Source organism: Pseudophryne corroboree, chromosome 9, assembly GCF_028390025.1.
Source record: "Pseudophryne corroboree isolate aPseCor3 chromosome 9, aPseCor3.hap2, whole genome shotgun sequence".
NCBI classification, from domain to species: Eukaryota; Metazoa; Chordata; class Amphibia; order Anura; family Myobatrachidae; genus Pseudophryne; species Pseudophryne corroboree.
This window is the reverse complement of record NC_086452.1, coordinates 345,585,203-345,605,257: the sequence shown is the minus strand read 5'-3', so window position 1 is coordinate 345,605,257 and position 20,055 is coordinate 345,585,203. Positions and strand designations below refer to the sequence as shown.

Here is a 20,055-nt window from a genome sequence, read left to right as displayed (position 1 = left end):
ACCAGCAGCAGCAGCTCCGATCACGTGGGGCCAGGACGGAGCTCCCGGCCCGTGGATCGGCTGCTTGCTGCCACCAGGGGGCGCTACTGTGCCCAAAATGTTTATTTTACATAAAATAAATAAAATAAAATAAAAAATAAATAAAATATAAAATATAAATAAATAATAATAATAATAATTAAAAAAAAAAAAAAAAAAAAGGCGGCCACGAACCTCCACTACTGGGGTTACTGGGCGGGCGAGGGGTCGCGTGGCTGCCAGACACATGCAGTTTAGGCAGCGTCTGCGTGCGGCTTCTCATACTGCCGGCTGGGGGGCCCGATGAGGCCAGACCCATCTGGCCGCCCCACCCCTCCCCCCCTTCGGCCGGTCAGGTCCAGGCTGCGCCCTCCCCCGACAGAGCGGGGTGTCGCCCCCGCTCTGCGGTTTCACATCCCCCGTTGCCAGTTGCGGATAGGGCAGGGCCGGTTAGAAGAGGGCGTTCTGCAGCCCTCCTGGCCTCTCCTGCCGTGGTTGGACCCGTGATGCCGGCCCCTCCCGGCGGCTAGTGGCCCACTTTGTACTGCCGCCAGCCGTCAACGTGCAGCCCTACCGGTTTCATACGGGGGCGGCGGGCGATGACAGTAGGCGAGCGATCAGTCCCTCCACGCGTCCAGATGTCTGCTTCCGTAGCTGCAGCGGACAGCACTCAGCCGACGTTGAGCCGCCTCTTTCTAGTTCTGGCGACTCTCCGGCTTCGCCTCCAGGGGCCTTTCTCCCGACGGGAGGTTTGCGTACCTCCTGTGGGGCGCGCTAATCGCGTGACGCGTCTGATCTTAGAGCCCCTGTCACGGCGGCTGATCCCGTGGTGAACGCCACCACCTTGTCCGCTATTTGTGCTGCTGCCGTGTCGACGGTAGCTCCCTTGTTATCCTCCGTACCCGGGACACCGGGATGGGCCGCCGCTTTTTTGGCGGATAACAATGCGCAATCTCTCCTGTCCTCTGGCGTGACAGTCGCCCCGCCTGCCCCACTCCCCGCGGCTGCGGGTCCGTTTGGGGAACGGGGGAACATTGTCGCTTTTGTTTCCCCAGCCGTAGACGTCGGGCCAGGAATGGAGTCAGTCGACGCATCTACAAGTCGTACGGCGGCTGCTGGGACAGACGGAGTTCCCCCTCTTACTGGTGAGTCTTCATCGGGCCCTGACTGGTCCGACAGGAGCGCAGTTACCCCCGTAGTGGGGGGGGGGGGATCTAGTACTCAGTCCCGCTCCTCTCGCAGCGGCAACAGTGCGCATAGGGGTACCGGCAAGCGCGATAGGCGCAGTGGCACGGACTCTTCCCTTGCCTCCATGTCCTCGGAGGGTGTGTCCCCTTCCTGCGACAGTTTGCACAGAGTCCAGGGTCAAAAAACGCTGCGAGCTACGGCATTCAACCTATTCCGCCTCGCAAGTGTCGGGGGAGTAGTACATCGTTCACTGCGCCAACACGTCAGTGCACCGTGGTCTCCGGCCCCGGTCTGAGACCGGATCCGTAAGGGCCTATCTGCTTATATTTTGCTCTTACTAGTGATGCTCGTATAGCCTTGCTTTCGGCTAAGCAAAAGGGCCGGGACAGCGAGGACGCTTTGCGCTCCTACACGACTTGAGTTAGGTGCATGTTCATCTTGGCGGCGTGTTACTCAGAGTCGCGCCCGGTCGAACACATCGTGCGCCTTCAATTCCTTATACACGTGCTGTACCATACTTGGCGGCGTTACTACTGGAACTTCCGGGGCAAACAGCATGGGCGGCAGATCTATACCTTCGGTAACAAGGATGTGGGATTGTGCTCGGAGCTGCCGCAGAGCCAGCCGGTACAGCAGGAGCGACGGGTTCCACGACCGGCCTCTCATTCTGCCAGCTTTTGCGGTGGTTCATGGCGCGCGGGGGAATGGTTAATTCTTCACTTTCAATCCTACCCAATGCGGTTTGGGGCGGCGGTGTCGCATTCGTCACTCCTGCATCAGCTGTGGCGTAGGCCACGGGATCAAGGACTGCCCCAGTACACGCACAGGGGTAATTCCGGCCCGCAGAGCCGCGCTCCTGCGGCCCCAAGCGTTGGCCACAGCCCCCTCCCCAATTAGACTTCGAGCGCTCATACCCTGCCTGTGACGGCTCACGCGGCCGGTGGACGCCCTATTCTTACCTCGGGTTTTCGCACCTAGTTGCCTCTTGCCGATACATGGTCTGGCGGATCACGGGGCTAGTACGAACTTGCATTCGGCTCGGTAATTTCCGGCCGTGCTCCGGCAGAAGGTTGCGGCCGCATTGTCGTTGGCTGGGATGATAGGCTTTCTCATCCATCTTTCCTGTCCTCTCGGGTCATCGGTTAATAAGGCTATCCCTATTATCAGGTAGGGTCGTTTACCTATCTGTAAGTTTGATTCGACCATAGATGCCATTCGGTCGTTTGGTCTGGGGGCGGCTATGTGTAATTGGACATCGCGTCAGCATTTCGCTCCTTCCGCTGCACCCTTTCGCCTTTCGATTATGGGTTTTCAACTGGATGATGGCTAATACATCCATCGCTGCCTCCCTGTGGGGTTTTTTCTCTCTCGTGCGCTGACTTTGCAAGGTGCAGTTCTTTCCTCCACTGGGGTCCGCAGCAAGCGACGGGCGAGCGGGGTATGTCGCACTACCTGGATGATTTATTTTGCTCGGCCCACCTGGCTCTGTTCGCTGCGTCATCTTGCTGCGGTGGCCGTTGGCAGGGTACCTCCGTTTACCTCGGGATTCAGAGGGATACGGTCGGTGGTCTCTGAAGGCTCCTTGGGGACACGGTGTTGCGTCTTCCCGATGGTTTCCTCTATGAGCTCACCGTGGACAAGCTTACTCTACTACAGGCCCAATCCTTCTTGGCCCTGTTTCTTTTTGCTTGGAACGTTATCCCAATGGGTAGAGTTTTGCTGTGGGAAATTGGAATGGGCGACAGTTTGGATTAGACACCCTCATCATTTTCTTAGTTTAGCACTCGAGGGATTTACGTATTTGGACGGATTTCTAGTTCGTTTCACCTTCTCTCTGGAGCTTTTCACGGACGCCTCTGGTGCTTGCGATTCTTGCTGTTGCTGGATGTTTTTTCCCATACTGGGCGCTCGGGCGCTATGCCCTGCATAACAGACAGGTGGTCTTCTGGGGCGACAATTTGGCCGTGGTTTTTTGCCATCATTAGGCAGGAGTCCACATCCTTGCTGGACTGCGGGTCTTCGCACAGATAGTCTTGCTATGCTGGGTGAACAACATTACGTTGCGAGACAAGCATGTCCCGGCCGAGCGCAACGAAATTGATGATACCCTTTCTCGCGGCGACTGGCAGTGGTTTCGGCAGTTAGCTCCTGCAACTCTAATCCAAGGGGACTTCTGTCCTGCTTCTGTGTGCGGATTGGAGGATTTAGCCCACAAGTCTTTGGCTCCTGCAACTTTTACGGCCTATCTGGCCGAATCGCTACCTTCTGGAGAGGGGCCATAGTGGGTAAGACCCCTCACAAGGCAGATGGCCCATAGTTGCTTTGGATTCGGGATGGCTGGGATGGTGGCAGAAGGCCGATCCCATAACATCTGGATAGCTGGCTCTCAGGGATAGTGGCAAAAGGCCGATCCCATAACATCTGGGTAGCAGGCCCTCAGGGATAGTGGCAGAAGGCCGATCCCATAACATCTGGGTAGCATGCCCTCAGGGATGGTGGCAGAAGGCCGATCCCATAACATCTGGGTAGCAGGCCCTCAGGGATGGTGGCAGAAGGCCGATCCCATAACATCGGGGTAGCAGACCCTTAGGGATGGTAGCAGAAGGCCGATCCCAGAACATCGGGGGTAGCAGGCCCTTAGGGATGGTAGCAGAAGGCCGATCCCAGAACATCGGGGCAGATGGCCCTCCAACATTTAGGTTATTATTTCAATTATAATTTTGAGATATCTTATTTTCCGGAGATGTCTGCCGTCTGCTATGTGGCCCATAACATCTGGGTAGCAGGCCCTCAGGGATGGTGGCAGAAGGCCGATCCCATAACATCTGGGTAACAGGCCCTTAGGGATGGTGGCAGAAGGCCGATCCCAGAACATCGGGGCAGAAGGCCCTCCAACATTTAGGTTATTATTTCAACTATGATTTTGAGATATTTTATTTTCCTGTGCTGTCTGCTTTCTGCTATGTGTGATAACTATTTTCAACCGTCCCTTAGTTGGACAGGGAGTTTTTTAATACAAGTTTAGATTTAATAGGCCTTCCGTTCAGTCAATAAAGGCCGTCGACGCACACCCCGAAGGTTTGGGGTTTTGGATTCAGCGCTCACGATACGGGGATACGATATTGGGGATACGGGTTCGCCTCTTCGTGGCGGCCTTTACGATGTCCTTTCCACGGTACGCTCAGGATGGGTGAGCTGGGGTCCGTCTCTCGGACTTCAGCCTCGCCCGTGCTGGCGGCCTGCGTCGTCGTATGCCCCGACGGTTTGTGGTGTCGGATTCAGCGCTCCAAGACGGACGTAGTCGGCAGGGGGCTGTGGGTTCGAATGGGTCAGGCTCATGCGCGGGGCAATTGTCCAGTGCCCGCGGCCCGGGCTTATTCGTCCCTTCGGCCTCCATGCCCACCGGGTAGCTCGTCCATCGTGACGGTTCCCGGTTGTCCAGATATCACTCCCGGTCGGTTTTGGAACGTTGTTTTTTGTACCTGGGTCTATCTCCGGCCGACACTGGGACTCACTCTTTCCGCATCGGCGCTGCGCCAGCAGCCGCTGCGGCGGGTTGGTCCGAAGTCGAAGTCCGGGCACTGGGTAGGTGGAGGTCTGGTGCAGTCATACGCTATATCAGGCCTTTTCCTCCCAGTGCGCCCCTTTGAGGACTAGCCGCTCGCCGCAGTTGCACTTTGCGATTGCGGGGGCCTTGAGGAATTTTTGTTTTATCGTTGGTTTTAATTACGGCTTTTGCCGGCTAACGAAGTTTTGTGTTTTTGCCTCAAGTCAAATTGGGCGACCCTTCCCCCCAAAACCCCCTCCCCGTTAGGGACGCAGTTAGGTTGCCCATCTACTACTCATACTATATTTATTTTGCTTTTTAACCTGCGTTACACCCTTCTTTTGCAGGACGGCGGTTAGGTCCGCACTTTATATGATTTGACGGCCATTCATACATCTACGGGCTGTTCGTGTCTGGGCTGGCCCGGCCAAAGCTGCGGTCTGTGCGCTGGTGGGGGCGTAGAGGCCTCCGCTGGGGACGGCCTGCGGGACTGACTCCGGGCGGCACCCGCGGCCGGCTGGTATACTGATCTTCTTGGGGGACCTTATTCACATTCTTAGGTACCTTTAGGTAGTTTTCTTGGGTTTCGTTGCATTAGTCCGTATTCTACTTTTATGTCTCTTTAGTTAGTTTTGTTCTGCTTTTTAGGTCCCTTTAGTTAGTCTTTTCGGAGTAGGTGGCGGTGGCAGGTTGGTAACCTGGCAGTTGGCCGGTTTCTGAACGGTTACTTAATTTTAATTATGAGTTCAAGGTTAGTAAGTTTGGGTGTACTTTTAGGTAAATTTTATAGTTTTATAATTAGTTTACGGGCATCGCTTTACCAAGTGGGTCCATATAACTGGTATAAACATATGTGGATGGCGGGGCCGGTGGCCCAATTTTTACCATGTAGGGGCGGAGCGTACCTCCGTCCCTGCAACTGTTGGTGGGCAGGGGTAGTGGCAGAAGGCCGACCCCTGTCCTTGGATTTTTGATTTTCGATGTCTGGGATGGAGGCAGGAGGCCGATCCCGGAACATCTGGGGCAGAAGGCTCCCTCATACATATGTTTTTTATTGCTTGTTTTTCTGTATTATAACATTGATCACCCATGTTACGTTTATCATGCTTAACCGTTCTTCTCCCCGCCACCTTAGTTAGAGAGGGAAGTCTGCATTTTAGTCTTAGTATTTAATAGGCCTCCCTATCAGTCAGAAAAATAAAAGCTGACCCCTTTCACGCCAATTACAGTTGTTGTGTCTTTATTTTATAAGATAAGTGTGCTTGAGTGGCGCGTGGATGCATCTGACGTGTGAGGTTTAAGACTGCGTAGGGAACATACTGTGACCATAGCAGCATAAACGAACCGTCGGGGCTTCCTCAGCGCCACTCAGTGCATTCACCTTGGCTTGGAAGGGGTTAATGTTTTGTGGTGGGAGGAACGTGGAGAGAGGGTCCGAGGGGCTGATTGGCTGGATCATGTATAGGGGCTGGCCTGTCATACATATAGGCTGCTGACATGGTACTTCCTCCCTCTTTTCAGCTCTTCTCATGACCCGCCCTCCCGCCCTGGGGACTTGGTTTTGGTTTTTATTTTATTTTTGTTCTACAGTCGGGTTCATTGTGTCGGCTTTTGGTGGCCGGTTTCTGAACGGTTACTTAATTTTAATTATGAGTTCAAGGTTAGTAAGTTTGGGTGTACTTTTAGGTAAATTTTATAGTTTTATAATTAGTTTACGGGCATCGCTTTACCAAGTGGGTCCATATAACTGGTATAAACATATGTGGATGGCGGGGCCGGTGGCCCAATTTTTACCATGTAGGGGCGGAGCGTACCTCTGTCCCTGCAACTGTTGGTGGGCAGGGGTAGTGGCAGAAGGCCGACCCCTGTCCTTGGATTTTTGATTTTCGATGTCTGGGATGGAGGCAGGAGGCCGATCCCGGAACATCTGGGGCAGAAGGGTCCCTCATACATATGTTTTTTATTGCTTGTTTTTCTGTATTATAACATTGATCACCCATGTTACGTTTATCATGCTTAACCGTTCTTCTCCCCGCCACCTTAGTTAGAGAGGGAAGTCTGCATTTTAGTCTTAGTATTTAATAGGCCTCCCTATCAGTCAGAAAAATAAAAGCTGACCCCTTTCACGCCAATTACAGTTGTTGTGTCTTTATTTTATAAGATAAGTGTGCTTGAGTGGCGCGTGGATGCATCTGACGTGTGAGGTTTATGCATGCAAGTGCTAACGTGTTAGGTATTTAACCTTAAGCTTTCACTAACTGCAACAATGCAAAACATTCAGCATGATCTCTAATTTAAGGAAATACTGGCAGAATTACTGGCCCTCATTCCGAGTTGTTCGCTCGCAAGGCGATTTTAGCAGAGTTACACACGCTAAGCCGCCGCCTACTGGGAGTGAATCTTAGCTTCTTAAAATTGCGAACGATGTATTCGCAATATTGCGATTACAAACTACTTAGCAGTTTCAGAGTAGCTTCAGACTTACTCGGCATCTGCGATCAGTTCAGTGCTTGTCGTTCCTGGTTTGACGTCACAAACACACCCAGCGTTCGCCCAGACACTCCTCCGTTTCTCCAGCCACTCCTGCGTTTTTTCCGGAAACGGTAGCGTTTTCATCCACACGCCCATAAAACGCCGTGTTTCCGCCCAGTAACACCCATTTCCTGTCAATCACATTACGTTCGCCGGAGCGAAGAAAAAGCCGTGAGTAAAAAAACTATCTTCATAGCAAAATTACTTGGCGCAGTCGCAGTGCGAACATTGCGCATGCGTACTAAGCAGAAAAACGCTGCGATGCGAAGAAAATTACCGAGCGAACGACTCGGAATGAGGGCCACTGAGCATTGGGGGTAATTCCAAGTTGATCGCAGCAGGAAATTTTTTAGCAGTTGGGCAAAACCATGGCCCTCATTCCGAGTCGTTCGCTCGGTAATTTTCTTCGCATCGCAGCGTTTTTCTGCTTAGTACGCATGCGCAATGTTCGCACTGCGACTGCGCCAAGTAATTTTGCTATGAAGATAGTTTTTTTACTCACGGCTTTTTCTTCGCTTCGGCGAACGTAATGTGATTGACAGGAAATGGGTGTTACTGGGCGGAAACACAGCGTTTTATGGGCGTGTGGATGAAAACGCTACCGTTTCCGGAAAAAACGCAGGAGTGGCTGGAGAAACGGAGGAGTGTCTGGGCGAACGCTGGGTGTGTTTGTGACGTCAAACCAGGAACGACAAGCACTGAACTGATCGCAGATGCCGAGTAAGTCTGAAGCTACTCTGAAACTGCTAAGTAGTTTGTAATCGCAATATTGCGAATACATCGTTCGCAATTTTAAGAAGCTAAGATTCACTCCCAGTAGGCGGCGGCTTAGCGTGTGTAACTCTGCTAAAATCGCCTTGCGAGCGAACAACTCGGAATGAGGGCCTATGTGCTCTGCAGGTGTGGCAGATATAACATTTGCAGAGAGAGTTATAGGCCCTACACACTGGCCGATTTTCTGAAAGATATGAACGATCTCGTTCATAAATGAACGAGAACTTGTTCATATCTTTCAGTGTGGAGACTCCAGCGATACGATGCGCGGCCCCGCGCTCGTTCATCGCTGGTCTCCCGTCGGCTGTGCATGCAGGCCAATATGGACGATCTCGTCCATATTTGCCTGCACTTCAATGCAGCCGCGTGACGGGGGGAGTGAAGAAACTTCACTCCCCCCGTCACTGCCCCCCCGCCGCCGGGTCGCTCGTCGGCCGTTTCGGCCGTCGGGCACCTCGGCGGCGCATCGTCAAATGAGTAGGGCCCCTTAGATGTGGGTGGGTTATTTTATTTCTGTGCAGGGTAAATACTGGCTGTTTTATTTTTACACTGCAAATTAGATTGCAGATTGAACCATACTTACCGACTCTTCTGCTGCTCTCTCCGGGAGAGAGCAGCCAGGTCTGTGCAGCAGGGGGCAAGGAAGGGTAGTGACGAAGAGAGGGGGCGGAGCAGAGGTGGAATGGGGGCGTGGTCGAGGCGGGGTGGGTGTGTGGCAGAGGTATTTAGTCATTTAAGCCACGCCCCCACCGCATAATGCCGCTATTATAGGCATTATACTGTAGGGGGCGTGGCTATGATGACGCGATTCAACAAGAATCGCGTCATCGACTGCCCGGACCGCCCACTTTACTTACTAAGTGGGCGGCTGGGCAGGGGGGAGCGCAGGGATCGGGAGACTTGCCTGCTTTTCCGGGGGGCCTGGAGGGTCACCCGATTTTCGGGAGCCTCCTGGCCATTCCGGGAGAGTAGGCAAGTATGGATTGAACACACCCCACCCAAATCTAGCTCTCTCTGCACATGTGATATCTGCCTCCCCTGCAGTGCACATAGGCCCTCATTCCGAGTTGTTCGCTCGCAAGCTGCTTTTAGCAGCATTGCACACGCTAAGCCGCCGCCTACTGGGAGTGAATCTTAGCTTAGCAAAATTGCGAACGAAAGATTCTCAAAATTGCGAATAGAAATTTCTAAGCAGTTTCTGAGTAGCTCGACACTTACTCTGCCACTGCGATCAGTTCAGTCAGTTGCGTTCCTGGTTTGACGTCACAAACGCACCCAGCGTTCGCCCAGACACTCCCCCGTTTCTCCAGCCACTCCCGCGTTTTTCCCAGAAACGGCAGCGTTTTTTCACACACTCCCATAAAATGGCCAGTTTCCGCCCAGAAACACCCACTTCCTGTCAATCACACAATGATCACCAGAACGAAGAAAAAACCTCGTAATGCCGTGAGTAAAATACCAAACTTCTTAGCAAATTTACTTGGCGCATTCGCAGTGCGAACATTGCGCATGCGCAAATAGCGGAAAATCGCTGCGATGCGAAGAAAATTACAGAGCGAACAACTCGGAATGAGGGCCATGGTTTTGCCCAATTGCTAACAGAATTCCTGCTGCGATCAACTTGGAATTACCCCCTTTGTACGGTATTAAGCCATGTCCTCTGTGATTTGTATTGGCTAGATTCCAATGTTTTTATATTTACTAACAAAACATCACATGCGTGCAAATCTTCTGTTGCAGTGCATACTGACACACCATGTTGTTCTTACTGTTTGCTGCATCCACAGTGGCTTTGTTTATTGTTATATTCTAGAGCAGACAATCACTTAGAAGTATACCATCAAAACTTAATTTTAACTGCTGGTGAGGGAGTGTTTTTGAGATTAATGTAATGATAGCATGACATGGCAAAGTATTTGGGCACCCAAAGCAAAGATGAAATTTTTTAGCCTTTAGACAAATAAACTATAGGTGAGATGAATTTTCCTAGCCAGAGCTCCTGGGTTACACCTTCTCCTCCAGCCTGTCAGTTTATTATTGGTTACTTAATTGATTTCCTACGTCTATATAACATACTAGCTTGTGCCTCCACACAACATACTGTACAACCATGCCCCCTCCCACACAGCAGACTATTCTGTTACCACAGACAATATAACACCCAGATCCGCCCCACACAACATACCGTCATTTCCCAACACATAACATACTGTCTTGTCCCCATACATAACAGACAACCCCCTTCCCACACGCACACACACACACACACACACACACACACACACACACACACACACACACACACACACACACACACACACCTGCCCTTGTAAAATGTATCATCATGTCTTCCCCTACAATATACTGTCTTGTCCCTCCACACAAAATACCACTCTGCACCCCCTCACAACATGGCATCCTGTGCCTCCACGCAAAATACAACCCTGTTATTCCACATAATGTACCAGCTTGTGCAGTCCAGGTTTACACCAATCAGAGTAATAGATTTGCTAACTATTAATAACATCACAATAGGCTTTGTTGTGGCATTATTAGGCTTTATTGTATTGGCTCTGCATGACAATTTAGAAGAGAGACAAATTATGTGTAACTAAAATATGTTTTGTACTGTGTGTACTGTGTGTGTACCTGTAACTCTCCTCTGGCTCTGTACCCTCTTCCTACAAGTACTCTCTAATTTTACCCATCCTTAGGGAACCTTAACTTGACCCAGAATCTCTGTCTAACTTCCCCCCTGTCTCTCTTCCCATATGCCTCCAAGCTCCTTCAGAGGATTGTCTATTTCCACCTCACCTCATTTCTTCCTTTCCACCCACTCACTTACATCCCCTCCAATCTGCTGAAACTGTCCTCACCAAGGTTACCAGTGTCCTTCTCATGGTCAAATCCAAATGCCACTTCTTTCTCATCATCCTCCTCGATATATCTGCTGTCTTGCATCTTGTCAACCACTCTCCTCCTCTTTACTCTCCACACCATTGGCCTCCACAATTCTCAGGGTTCCTTTGCTGTCTCTGCTGCCCCCTCTTGACCTTTAGGTATACTCCAAGGGACCATTCTCAGTCCCCTTCTGTACTCCGTCTACACTTCGATCTCCTTCTGTACTCCATATACACTTCATCCCTTGAAAATATCATCAGCTTTTTGGCCTTCAGTATCTCCTCCTGGAGCACTTCCTGAAACTTAACATAGACCAAACTTAATGTCTTTCCCCCATTTTCACCTCCTTTTTTTTTATGTTGATAACATCAACCTCGCTTTTGTCCCCCAGTCCACTGTCTTTGTGTCATCCTCGACTCCGACACTGCCCAAATACAGACCATCTTTCAAGTTGCTTACACCTCCGGAGCATCATCCAAGTCCAGCCCTTTCTCAGTCCTGGTTGCAGCACATTGGGCAGGGAGAAACTGCTGCCCGCTTTGCATCATGCGGTACTGCGCATTGTATTTTAAAAAAAAATTGGAGGGGGCACTGGTATGCCGCATGAATTTCTCCCCTGCACACACTAGTAACTGGGACTGTCCAAGCTCTTGACGGTCCTGGGAATTGTCCTCATAACAGCCTTCTATAACAAAATTCCTAGCAAAGGGACAACTTGCCTCTCTGGAATCAGTGTTTCAGTGCCTAAGCCTAAAGCTGAGTACACACTGTGTAATAATCAGACAGAATAGCCAATTCTATGCTGCCAGGTCTTATTATTACACAGTGTATACAGGAGGCAGTTACGTGACCACCGGTCACAAAACCGATGCCGGAATCCCACCCCCTTACAGTCCCGACAGTTGGCATGCCGACTAACAGGGACTATTTCCACTCGTGGGTGTCCACGACACCCATGGAGCCCGCAGCATGGTGAGCGCAGCAGATAACTGAGAGAGAATCGACTGGAGCCTAGGAACAGCTAAGAAATGTATATGTACATGTTTTTTTTAATCTGTTTGAGATACTACACAAGAGGGTTTATCTAGCCTTAAAAGCTATATATAGTGCCAGGACAGAGCTCTGTGCTGCCACGTGTCCGACCCCTAAATTCATGACCTTAAGATGTCATGCCTAGTGGGCAGGGATGCCAACTCTAGGAAATGGTGCACTGACTGGAGCATCCTATGGAAGCTCTGGGTGGCTCCACATGCTGTATGGTGCCTGCCTGGAGCATCCCTTGAATGCTCCAAGTGGCTCTGCAGCATTTCTAATGGCTGTAGCAATACTAATGGTGTTCCCCATACCCGAGGAGCGAAATGCAGGTGCTGTAGGACAGCAACAATGCTGCCCCCAGATCCTTGAATGCTGTGCAGCAGCCCTATTTACGACCCTGGCTAGATATGTATGATGGTTATCGCTCGATATTACAGGCAGCCCCCTTCATTGACAGCAGAGCTACAAGTGTTACCACACTACACAAAAGATTGTTATTTACAAAATAAGTTTAACTCCAAATGGTCTTTCCATCTTAGTAAGACATACACAAATGAATAGAAAATAGTCCCGTATACAGGGATATGACAAATCTGCTCAGGTGTACCGTTTGTTTCAGTTCAATCATTTAAACAGCTGCCCTAACACAAAACTGAATTCAAAACTGAATACATGAGCAACAATGCGATATTATCAGTATGTAGAAGCGCTTTATCCCATTCATTTGTTTGCGTAGTATTTGTTGGACTGTGGTTCTTTTGTATTGTTTGTCCTTTCATGTTGAATAATAACGCTGTTGTCTCAGTCTGCAGGTGCAGTGATGCCCAGTGTGCTTGATGATTGACAGGCAGAAGGGAAAGGTTACTGCCACCAAACAGCCGCTACATAAGGAAAATGCTGTGTCTCTGGAGACAAGTCGCTGTCTTTCTTCTCCTCTTTGTGAAATGCTGCCAGGCTGTAGAGATACCATTTGTAGGTAAGATGATTTAAAATGCTTTTCTGTAAGGTACTGGGAGGTACAAAATGCCTTCAGTTGCAAGCAGGGACCCAGAGGCAGATAGGGAACTTAAAGTGACCCTGGAAACAATTAATAAAAGTGGCCTTACATAAGTGGAAACAAAACAAGCGTGGTTGGAATCAACACAAAGTTGGTAGGGTGAGCACACCATTATCTCTAGCCACATTGGTGGCAGACGAGGCCAGTGCAACACACAATGGTAAGCAAAGTCACGGCAATGGCGGACGCATTTAATGCACAACTGAGAAAACAAAGGCATTGTTAGTCTGGGATTCTTCAAGAGTGATTTCTGCAGTGCTTGGCACAGAGGTAAGTATGGGTGAAGGGTGTGCGGTGCCCCTTTTATAGAAAATGGCATATCCGAGCTCTGGAGCTCCTCATGTTGGCCTGGCTCCCTATGCACAGGACATCATACAGAACGGGCAGGGTGGCCAACGCCAGGACGTGCAGCTCTACCCGGAGCTTCCTGAGGACCCTCCATGCAACTGCAAAGACTGCAGGGTGCCTGTCTGGAGCAACCAAATGATGCTGTGCGAGACACTACAGTAACAATACCGGCTACAGGGTGCTGTTCCAGGAACTCCACTAGCCAGTAGCAAGGGCCATGGGGCAGCGAGGGTGCCAGCCTCAGAGCACCGTGCTCTGTGTGATACACCCCTAGTAATGGCCCTGATTATACTGTAGATACGCCCATGGAGTAAGGAACTGTGGATGGAGAACATTCAAAAACAAGATTTCATTTTGGTTATTTAAAGAAGATTCAAAGGGTGCAGGGGGCATCTAATTGGTGTGTAGCCTCTGCCGGGCCACGCAGGCTTTTTTCCATACATTTTTTTATTTTATATACCTCCTTGGAGTTGGCATCCAGGCATCAAACTACTGTATATTTTCACTGGGACATCTTTTTCACTTTATATGGGAACATAGTTTTCTACTGTACTATATGTACATTTTACCATCTGAAAAAAACAACATTTAGATTTAATAAAGACAGTGCCAGCATTCCGTCACTCTTGATAAAATCAGAAATATATAAGACTGGAACAAGTACTACAGTATTGGGGAGAAGAAAGTACCATGTACTGTAGGACTGTGAAATGACACTTGGGGCTAATTCAGTAAGGATAGCAAATTCTGCTAATCAGCAGAATTTGCTATCCTTTGGATCGCATGCTGGGGGCCGCCCATCGCTGGGCAAGGCCGCCCAGCATGCTGACCGGCGCCTTTCCCCTTTGATGAAGCAGAAATTACGATCGCCTCGCAATTTCTGCTCCATCGTAAAAATTATTGATGCCTCCAGCTGGCGCAGCCTAGCTGTGGCCGCAGGAGACCCGGCGCCATCTTACCCATGATGTCACACAGCCGCCGCGATTACGCCTCTGACACGCCCCTGTTTGCACGGCGCCCGGTTCGCCCACCTCCGCCCTGGAAACAGAGCGTTGCCCACCCCTGATTGACAGGCAGGGGCGAACGCATTTTCTGTGCCCCCCATGCAGAAAATGGGGGTGCTTGCGCCCGCATCTTTTTCTCATAAATTGCGGTTGGATCGCTTATTGAGATCCAACCTGAATAAGCCCCTTTATAATCTTTCCAGCCAGACCAGCAACCCTGCAGGAAAAAAAAGCGCCCAGAACCTGATGTACCAGGGAAAACCTAATGCAGCTCACCTTCAGGTTAGGAGGGATTGCCAACCCTCAATAATGCACAGAAATGGAAAAAATTGTGAGGGGAGCGCAAAAGGTTGCCAATACATATACATTTATTAGATAAATTCACACTCTATCATCAAATGATAGATATATTAAAAAATAGGTGAAAACCTCAGTTATAAATAATATGTGTTCAATATAACAGAATGCCAAACCAAGACTATATAAAAATACACAACTGAACAAAACCCTATTTGTTCCTGAAAAAACCTCAAAAGGTTCCTCGAGTCCGTCTGCAGTACGGAATGAATATTTCAAAGTGAACTTGTCCTTGATAGGAATAATAATAATTGTTGCCAAGTTCCTTTAAAATGCCAGTGCGGTGGTTGCTATTTGTCCGAACAATGTGGGATTATAGATAATCAAAAATCCAATAGCATTCCTTGTAACTGGTATTGTAACTTAAAACAATTAATGGGTACCTTACTGTGACATGGGGGTAAATTTACTAAGACTGGAGTTCTATTTAAGATGTGATGTAGCCCATAGCAACCAATCAGATTCTACTTCTCATTTATCTAGCACCTTCTAGAAGATAATATCTGGAATCTGATAGGTTGCTATGGGCAACATCCCATCTTAAATAGAACTCCCATCTTAGTAAATTTACCCCCTGGAGTTTTCCATTAGCTGTCCAGCCTTCATATGATTTGTAAAGTCTTTAATAGTTCATCACAGGTAGGGATTGCAGCCTTAATAGCACATAGCCGTGTGGCAGTGTTGAGCTGCCCGTGTGATTCCCTGACAGGTCTGTTCACGGAGCGGCTCACTGTCTTTTAATGCCGCTCTGCAGTCAGGTCTCGGTACAGCCGCAATGCTCCGTTGTGCTGACCGAGTGTTTCTCCCGCTAGGTCCACTCACTGTTGTCATGTACTGTAGCTCCACAGTGAAATAAAATGGTACGGGTGGCCGTCCGGTGCTCTCCGATATTGTTTCACAAAATAACCTCAGTGGTACGACAAGGAGGCAAGTAACAGGAGGAATGAGGTCATGAACAAGAAACTAACGCGTTTCTCGACCTCTAGGACCGGTCGTTTTATCAGAGGAGGGTCAGCAACCCCATAGAAGAAGGTGCAGAACATATGACTGATATAATGCAGTGCTGGGGCACATTGCTTCTCATTAAGTCAATCAAAAATTGTTCAACTCGACACTCGCTTAGCATTACTCTCATATTCAGATCCCTACTTGTACAGTATATTCTAGTCATACGTCACATGTTCTTCTTCCTGTTTTTTACTGTATTTCATATGCTGTATGGGAGCTGTAGCTATCAGAAACCAATTCCTTGTGTATTGTGTATTTATGTACTGATATACTTTGCAATAAACTGATTCTGATTCTGACTATGAAATGAGGTCCTCTGTGTGAAAGATGCAAAAATAACATCATTTTCACATGGACTGCAAAATATTTCTGGAATATTTTAATCTGGCAGAAATAATACAAGTCCTGTTTTTTTTGGAGCACATGTTTTATCTGTATTATAAAATATTGATATTTGTATGAACTGAGCTAATAAACAAGGACAAAAAAGTGCCAGTGGGGATCCTGTTCCAGAGGATAAAGTTGTCATGTTATGCCTTTATATTGCTGGGTACACTGATAGCTCCGGCAGTGCAGAGAATTAGGACAGTGTTCTATAATATATTGCCTCCCAAAGCCACGCCTGGCCAAATATCTCCTTAATGGCAGTGCCCGAAGCAGGCCGGTATACAACGGTATGGCATACCGGCACTTTTTCGATCACTGACCGCTGAAGTCCCCTGCTGCCGCCGCATTGAGCTCGCCTTTCGCTCCTGACCGCGGCGCTACTATTTCAAACCTGCCGCGGACCGACAGCCAATCAGGAGCGCTGCTGCTCCTGATTGGCTGCCGGTTCGCGGCAGATTTGAAATAGTAGCACAGTGCCACCGTAGCCGCAGTGCCACCGACCACAGCCTCCTCTCCTCCTTGCACCGCCGTCCTCAACTGTCCGCACCATGCCCATCCGGACCACAGCCTCCTCACCTCCTTGCACCGCCGCCCTCAGCTGTCCGCACCATGCCCATCCGGACCACAGCCTCCTCACCTCCTTGCACCGCCGCCCTCAGCTGTCCGCACCATGCCCATCCGGACCACAGCCTCCTCTCCTCCTTGCACCGCCGCTGCCCTCTGCCTCCTCTTTTGCTACACCGCTGCCACCCTCAGCCGTCCGCACTTTGCCGACCGGACCACAGCCTCCTCATCCACCGCACACCACAGCATCCTCAGCAGCTGCTAAATAGGTAATCTTACCCTGCTGCCTCTCTGTCTCCCTAGTCCCTACTGTATGCCCTTGCTGTGCCTCTATCTGTCATTCTACCTGTCCCTATGTCCCTGCTGTCACTTTCCCTGTCCCTCTGTCACTCTCCCTGTATGCAGAGCCGGATTAAGGGGGATGTCCCGGGTATATGTACCCCCGGGCCCCCCTTCCCAAAAGGGCCCCCTGCCACACCACCAGCGGCGGAACTTGCGCCAGGGTAGTCAGTGCAATGCACAGAGGCCCAGCGCTATGAAGGGGCCCACATCCGGCAGCAATGTAATGAGTCAGCCTGACTCATTACACGCTGCCTGCCGCTGCGCCGTGGGCCCTGACAAAGAAGGTAGTCTGCACACAGGACACGGCGCCAGTGAGTGAGAAGGGTGATCTCATCACCCTTCAACTCGGCACCGCGCTGCTGCAGCAGCTATCAGTTTCCTGCTGGCTCTGTGTTGTCCACTGTCTGTGACTGCATGCTGGGAGAAGGGGGAGGGCGGGAGAGAGGAGGGAGAGTCACTGACAGGGCAGCAGTGTGTGCACTGGAGACGTCAGCACTCACCCCCTGCATTGAAGAGCCTTGCCGGAACCAGGGAGCCAGAGCCAGGAGGTGCAGCAAAGTAAGTTGTGGATAAAGAAAACACATGTACTGTAAATACAAGGGTGTGTGTGTGTGTGTGTTTAGCTGTTTGTGTGTTTGTTTTGCTATGGGTGTGTATGTGTATATCTGTTTTCCTATGGGTGTGTGTGTATGTGTTTTGCTATTGGTGTTTAGTGTGTGTATGTGTTTTCCTATGGGTGTGTGTTTGTGTGTATATATGTGTTTTGCTATGTGTGTTTAGCTGTAGGTGTGGGTGTTTTTTCTCTATGGGTGTGTGTGTGTATATATATGTATTCTAATGTGTGTGTTTTACTATGTGTGTGTATACAGTACATATATCAATATCTACAGATATAGCCATGCTCATGACTAGTGCGCCCATGTCTGAGGCATAGGGGGATATTCAATTAGTGCCGAGTTTTCCGACAGTCGGAAAATCTGCACTAATTCGACCGTTTGGTAGCCAATTTCTCCATGCCTTTTTTTGGGGGGTCGAATAGACCAAAAAACTGTGAAATGCACGGAAATTCGACAAAACACGTGGATTTTGTTGAAATCCACGTGTTTCATGTGGCGGCTAATTAGCTAATTCGGGTTTAATGTTGGCGGCTAATTCGCTGATCCACGTGGTTTTCGACCAGGCAGATTTTTTGACAAGTCGAAAATCGGAACGTGCTTTGAATAGGTCGAATGTGAATTCGACCTACATACGGGCGGAAACTGCCGCTTTTTCGACTAGTTTAAAAAATCGGCACTAATTGAACACCCCCCTTAGACTTCTATGGAGCAAACGGGTGCAACTAGCCACAGCACGGCATTTACTGCAGCTTGCCGCGATGCGTTCGCCCATGCCTTACACATCGCAGCAAAGATGAGGCTGGCTACATCAATATCTATCTATCTATCTATCTATCTATCTATCTATCTATCTATCTATCTATCTATCTATCTATCTATCTCACATTCCTGGTAGTAAATGTTGGTATGCACATAAGGTAGACACCAGCATACCATGTATAAGGGTCTCTACTGTGTGAGGGAACGTGTATACGGCTCTCTGCTGTCTGGTGTACCGTGTATAAGGCTCTCTGCTGTGTGGCATAACGTGTATAAGGCTCTCTGCTGTGTGGCGTAACGTGTATACAGCTCTCTGCTGTGTGGCGTAACGTGTATACGGCATTATGTCGCCTTTCGGAATCCCGAAAGGCGACATAATGCCGGCATCAAAATACTGACGGAGCTCAGGATTCCGGCGTTAAAATACCAATGCCTGGAATCTTGAACGTTCTTCTAGAGGGACGCGCTCGCCTCCTGCCGCGGTGGGTGGGAGATTAAGTTTAGGCATTACAAGGGGGTTTAGGGTGCAGGGACGGCAAAGGGATGGTTAGGTACCGGGAAGGGGGGGGCTTAGGGTTAGGCACCAAGCAGGAAGGGTTAGGGTTAGGCACCAAGCAGGAAGGGTTAGGGTTAGGCACCACCGGGGAGGGTTAGAGTAGGGGGCAGGGGAGGGTTAGAGTACTTTCTGGGGGGCTGTCGGTATTCTGATGGTTGGGATGCCGTTGTCTGTATTATGACCGACGGCATCCCGTCCATCGGTATATCATACCAAATCCTGGCGTAAGGTGTATAAGGCTCTCTTCTGTGTGACGTACCATGTATAAGGCTCTCTACTGTGTGGCGTAACGTAAATTGGGAGTACTATTGTGTGGCGACACCCCTTTTCAGTGAGATAAAACACAATTTTTTGGGTGACGCGCTTTCCCTTTTCTCTAACGTCCTAGTGGATACTGGGGACTCCGTCAGGACCATGGGGAATAGCGGCTCCGCAGGAGACAGGGCACAAAAGCAAGCTTTTAGGATCACATGGTGTGTACTGGCTCCTCCCCCTATGACCCTCCTCCAAGCCTCTGTTAGGTTTTTGTGCCCGTCTGAGCAGGGTGCAATCTAGGTGGCTCTCCTAAAGAGCTGCTTAGAAAAAGTTTTTAGGTTTTTTATTTTCAGTGAGTCCTGCTGGCAACAGGCTCACTGCATCGAGGGACTTAGGGGAGAGATTTTCAACTCACCTGCGTGCAGGATGGATTGGAGTCTTAGGCTACTGGACATAGCTCCAGAGGGAGTCGGAACACAGGTCACCCTGGGGTTCGTCCCGGAGCCGCGCCGCCGATCCCCCTTACAGATGCTGAAGATCGAGGGTCCGGAAACAGGCGGCAGAAGGCTCTTCAGTCTTCATGAAGGTAGCGCACAGCACTGCAGCTGTGCGCCATTGTTGCTACACACTTCACACTGAACGGTCACGGAGGGTGCAGGGCGCTGCTGGGGGCGCCCTGGGCAGCAATATTTAATACCTTTTATGGCAAAGGAATACATCACATATAGCCATTGAGGCTATATGTATGTATTTAACCCAGGCCAGATATCTCAAAACCCGGGAGAAAAGCCCGCCGAAAAGGGGGC

At 49.9% G+C, this 20,055-nt stretch overlaps 1 protein-coding gene across 7 annotated transcripts in view; it reads left to right on the top strand.

The window, feature by feature from the left end:
• The window catches only part of CHL1 (cell adhesion molecule L1 like), a 464,787-nt gene that overhangs the window by 184,505 nt on the left and 260,227 nt on the right, over positions 1-20,055 (top strand). For 5 of the 7 annotated variants that reach the window (XM_063940640.1, XM_063940638.1, XM_063940643.1 and 2 more), the window contains one exon: positions 12,801-12,971. In XM_063940640.1, coding sequence (XP_063796710.1) covers positions 12,890-12,971 — 82 coding nt within the window. In that variant the 5' untranslated portion in view covers positions 12,801-12,889. Of the gene's footprint in view, positions 1-12,800; positions 12,972-17,530; positions 17,621-20,055 lie in introns of those variants that run through there. The other 2 variants (XM_063940642.1, XM_063940645.1) reach the window with 2 other exon arrangements.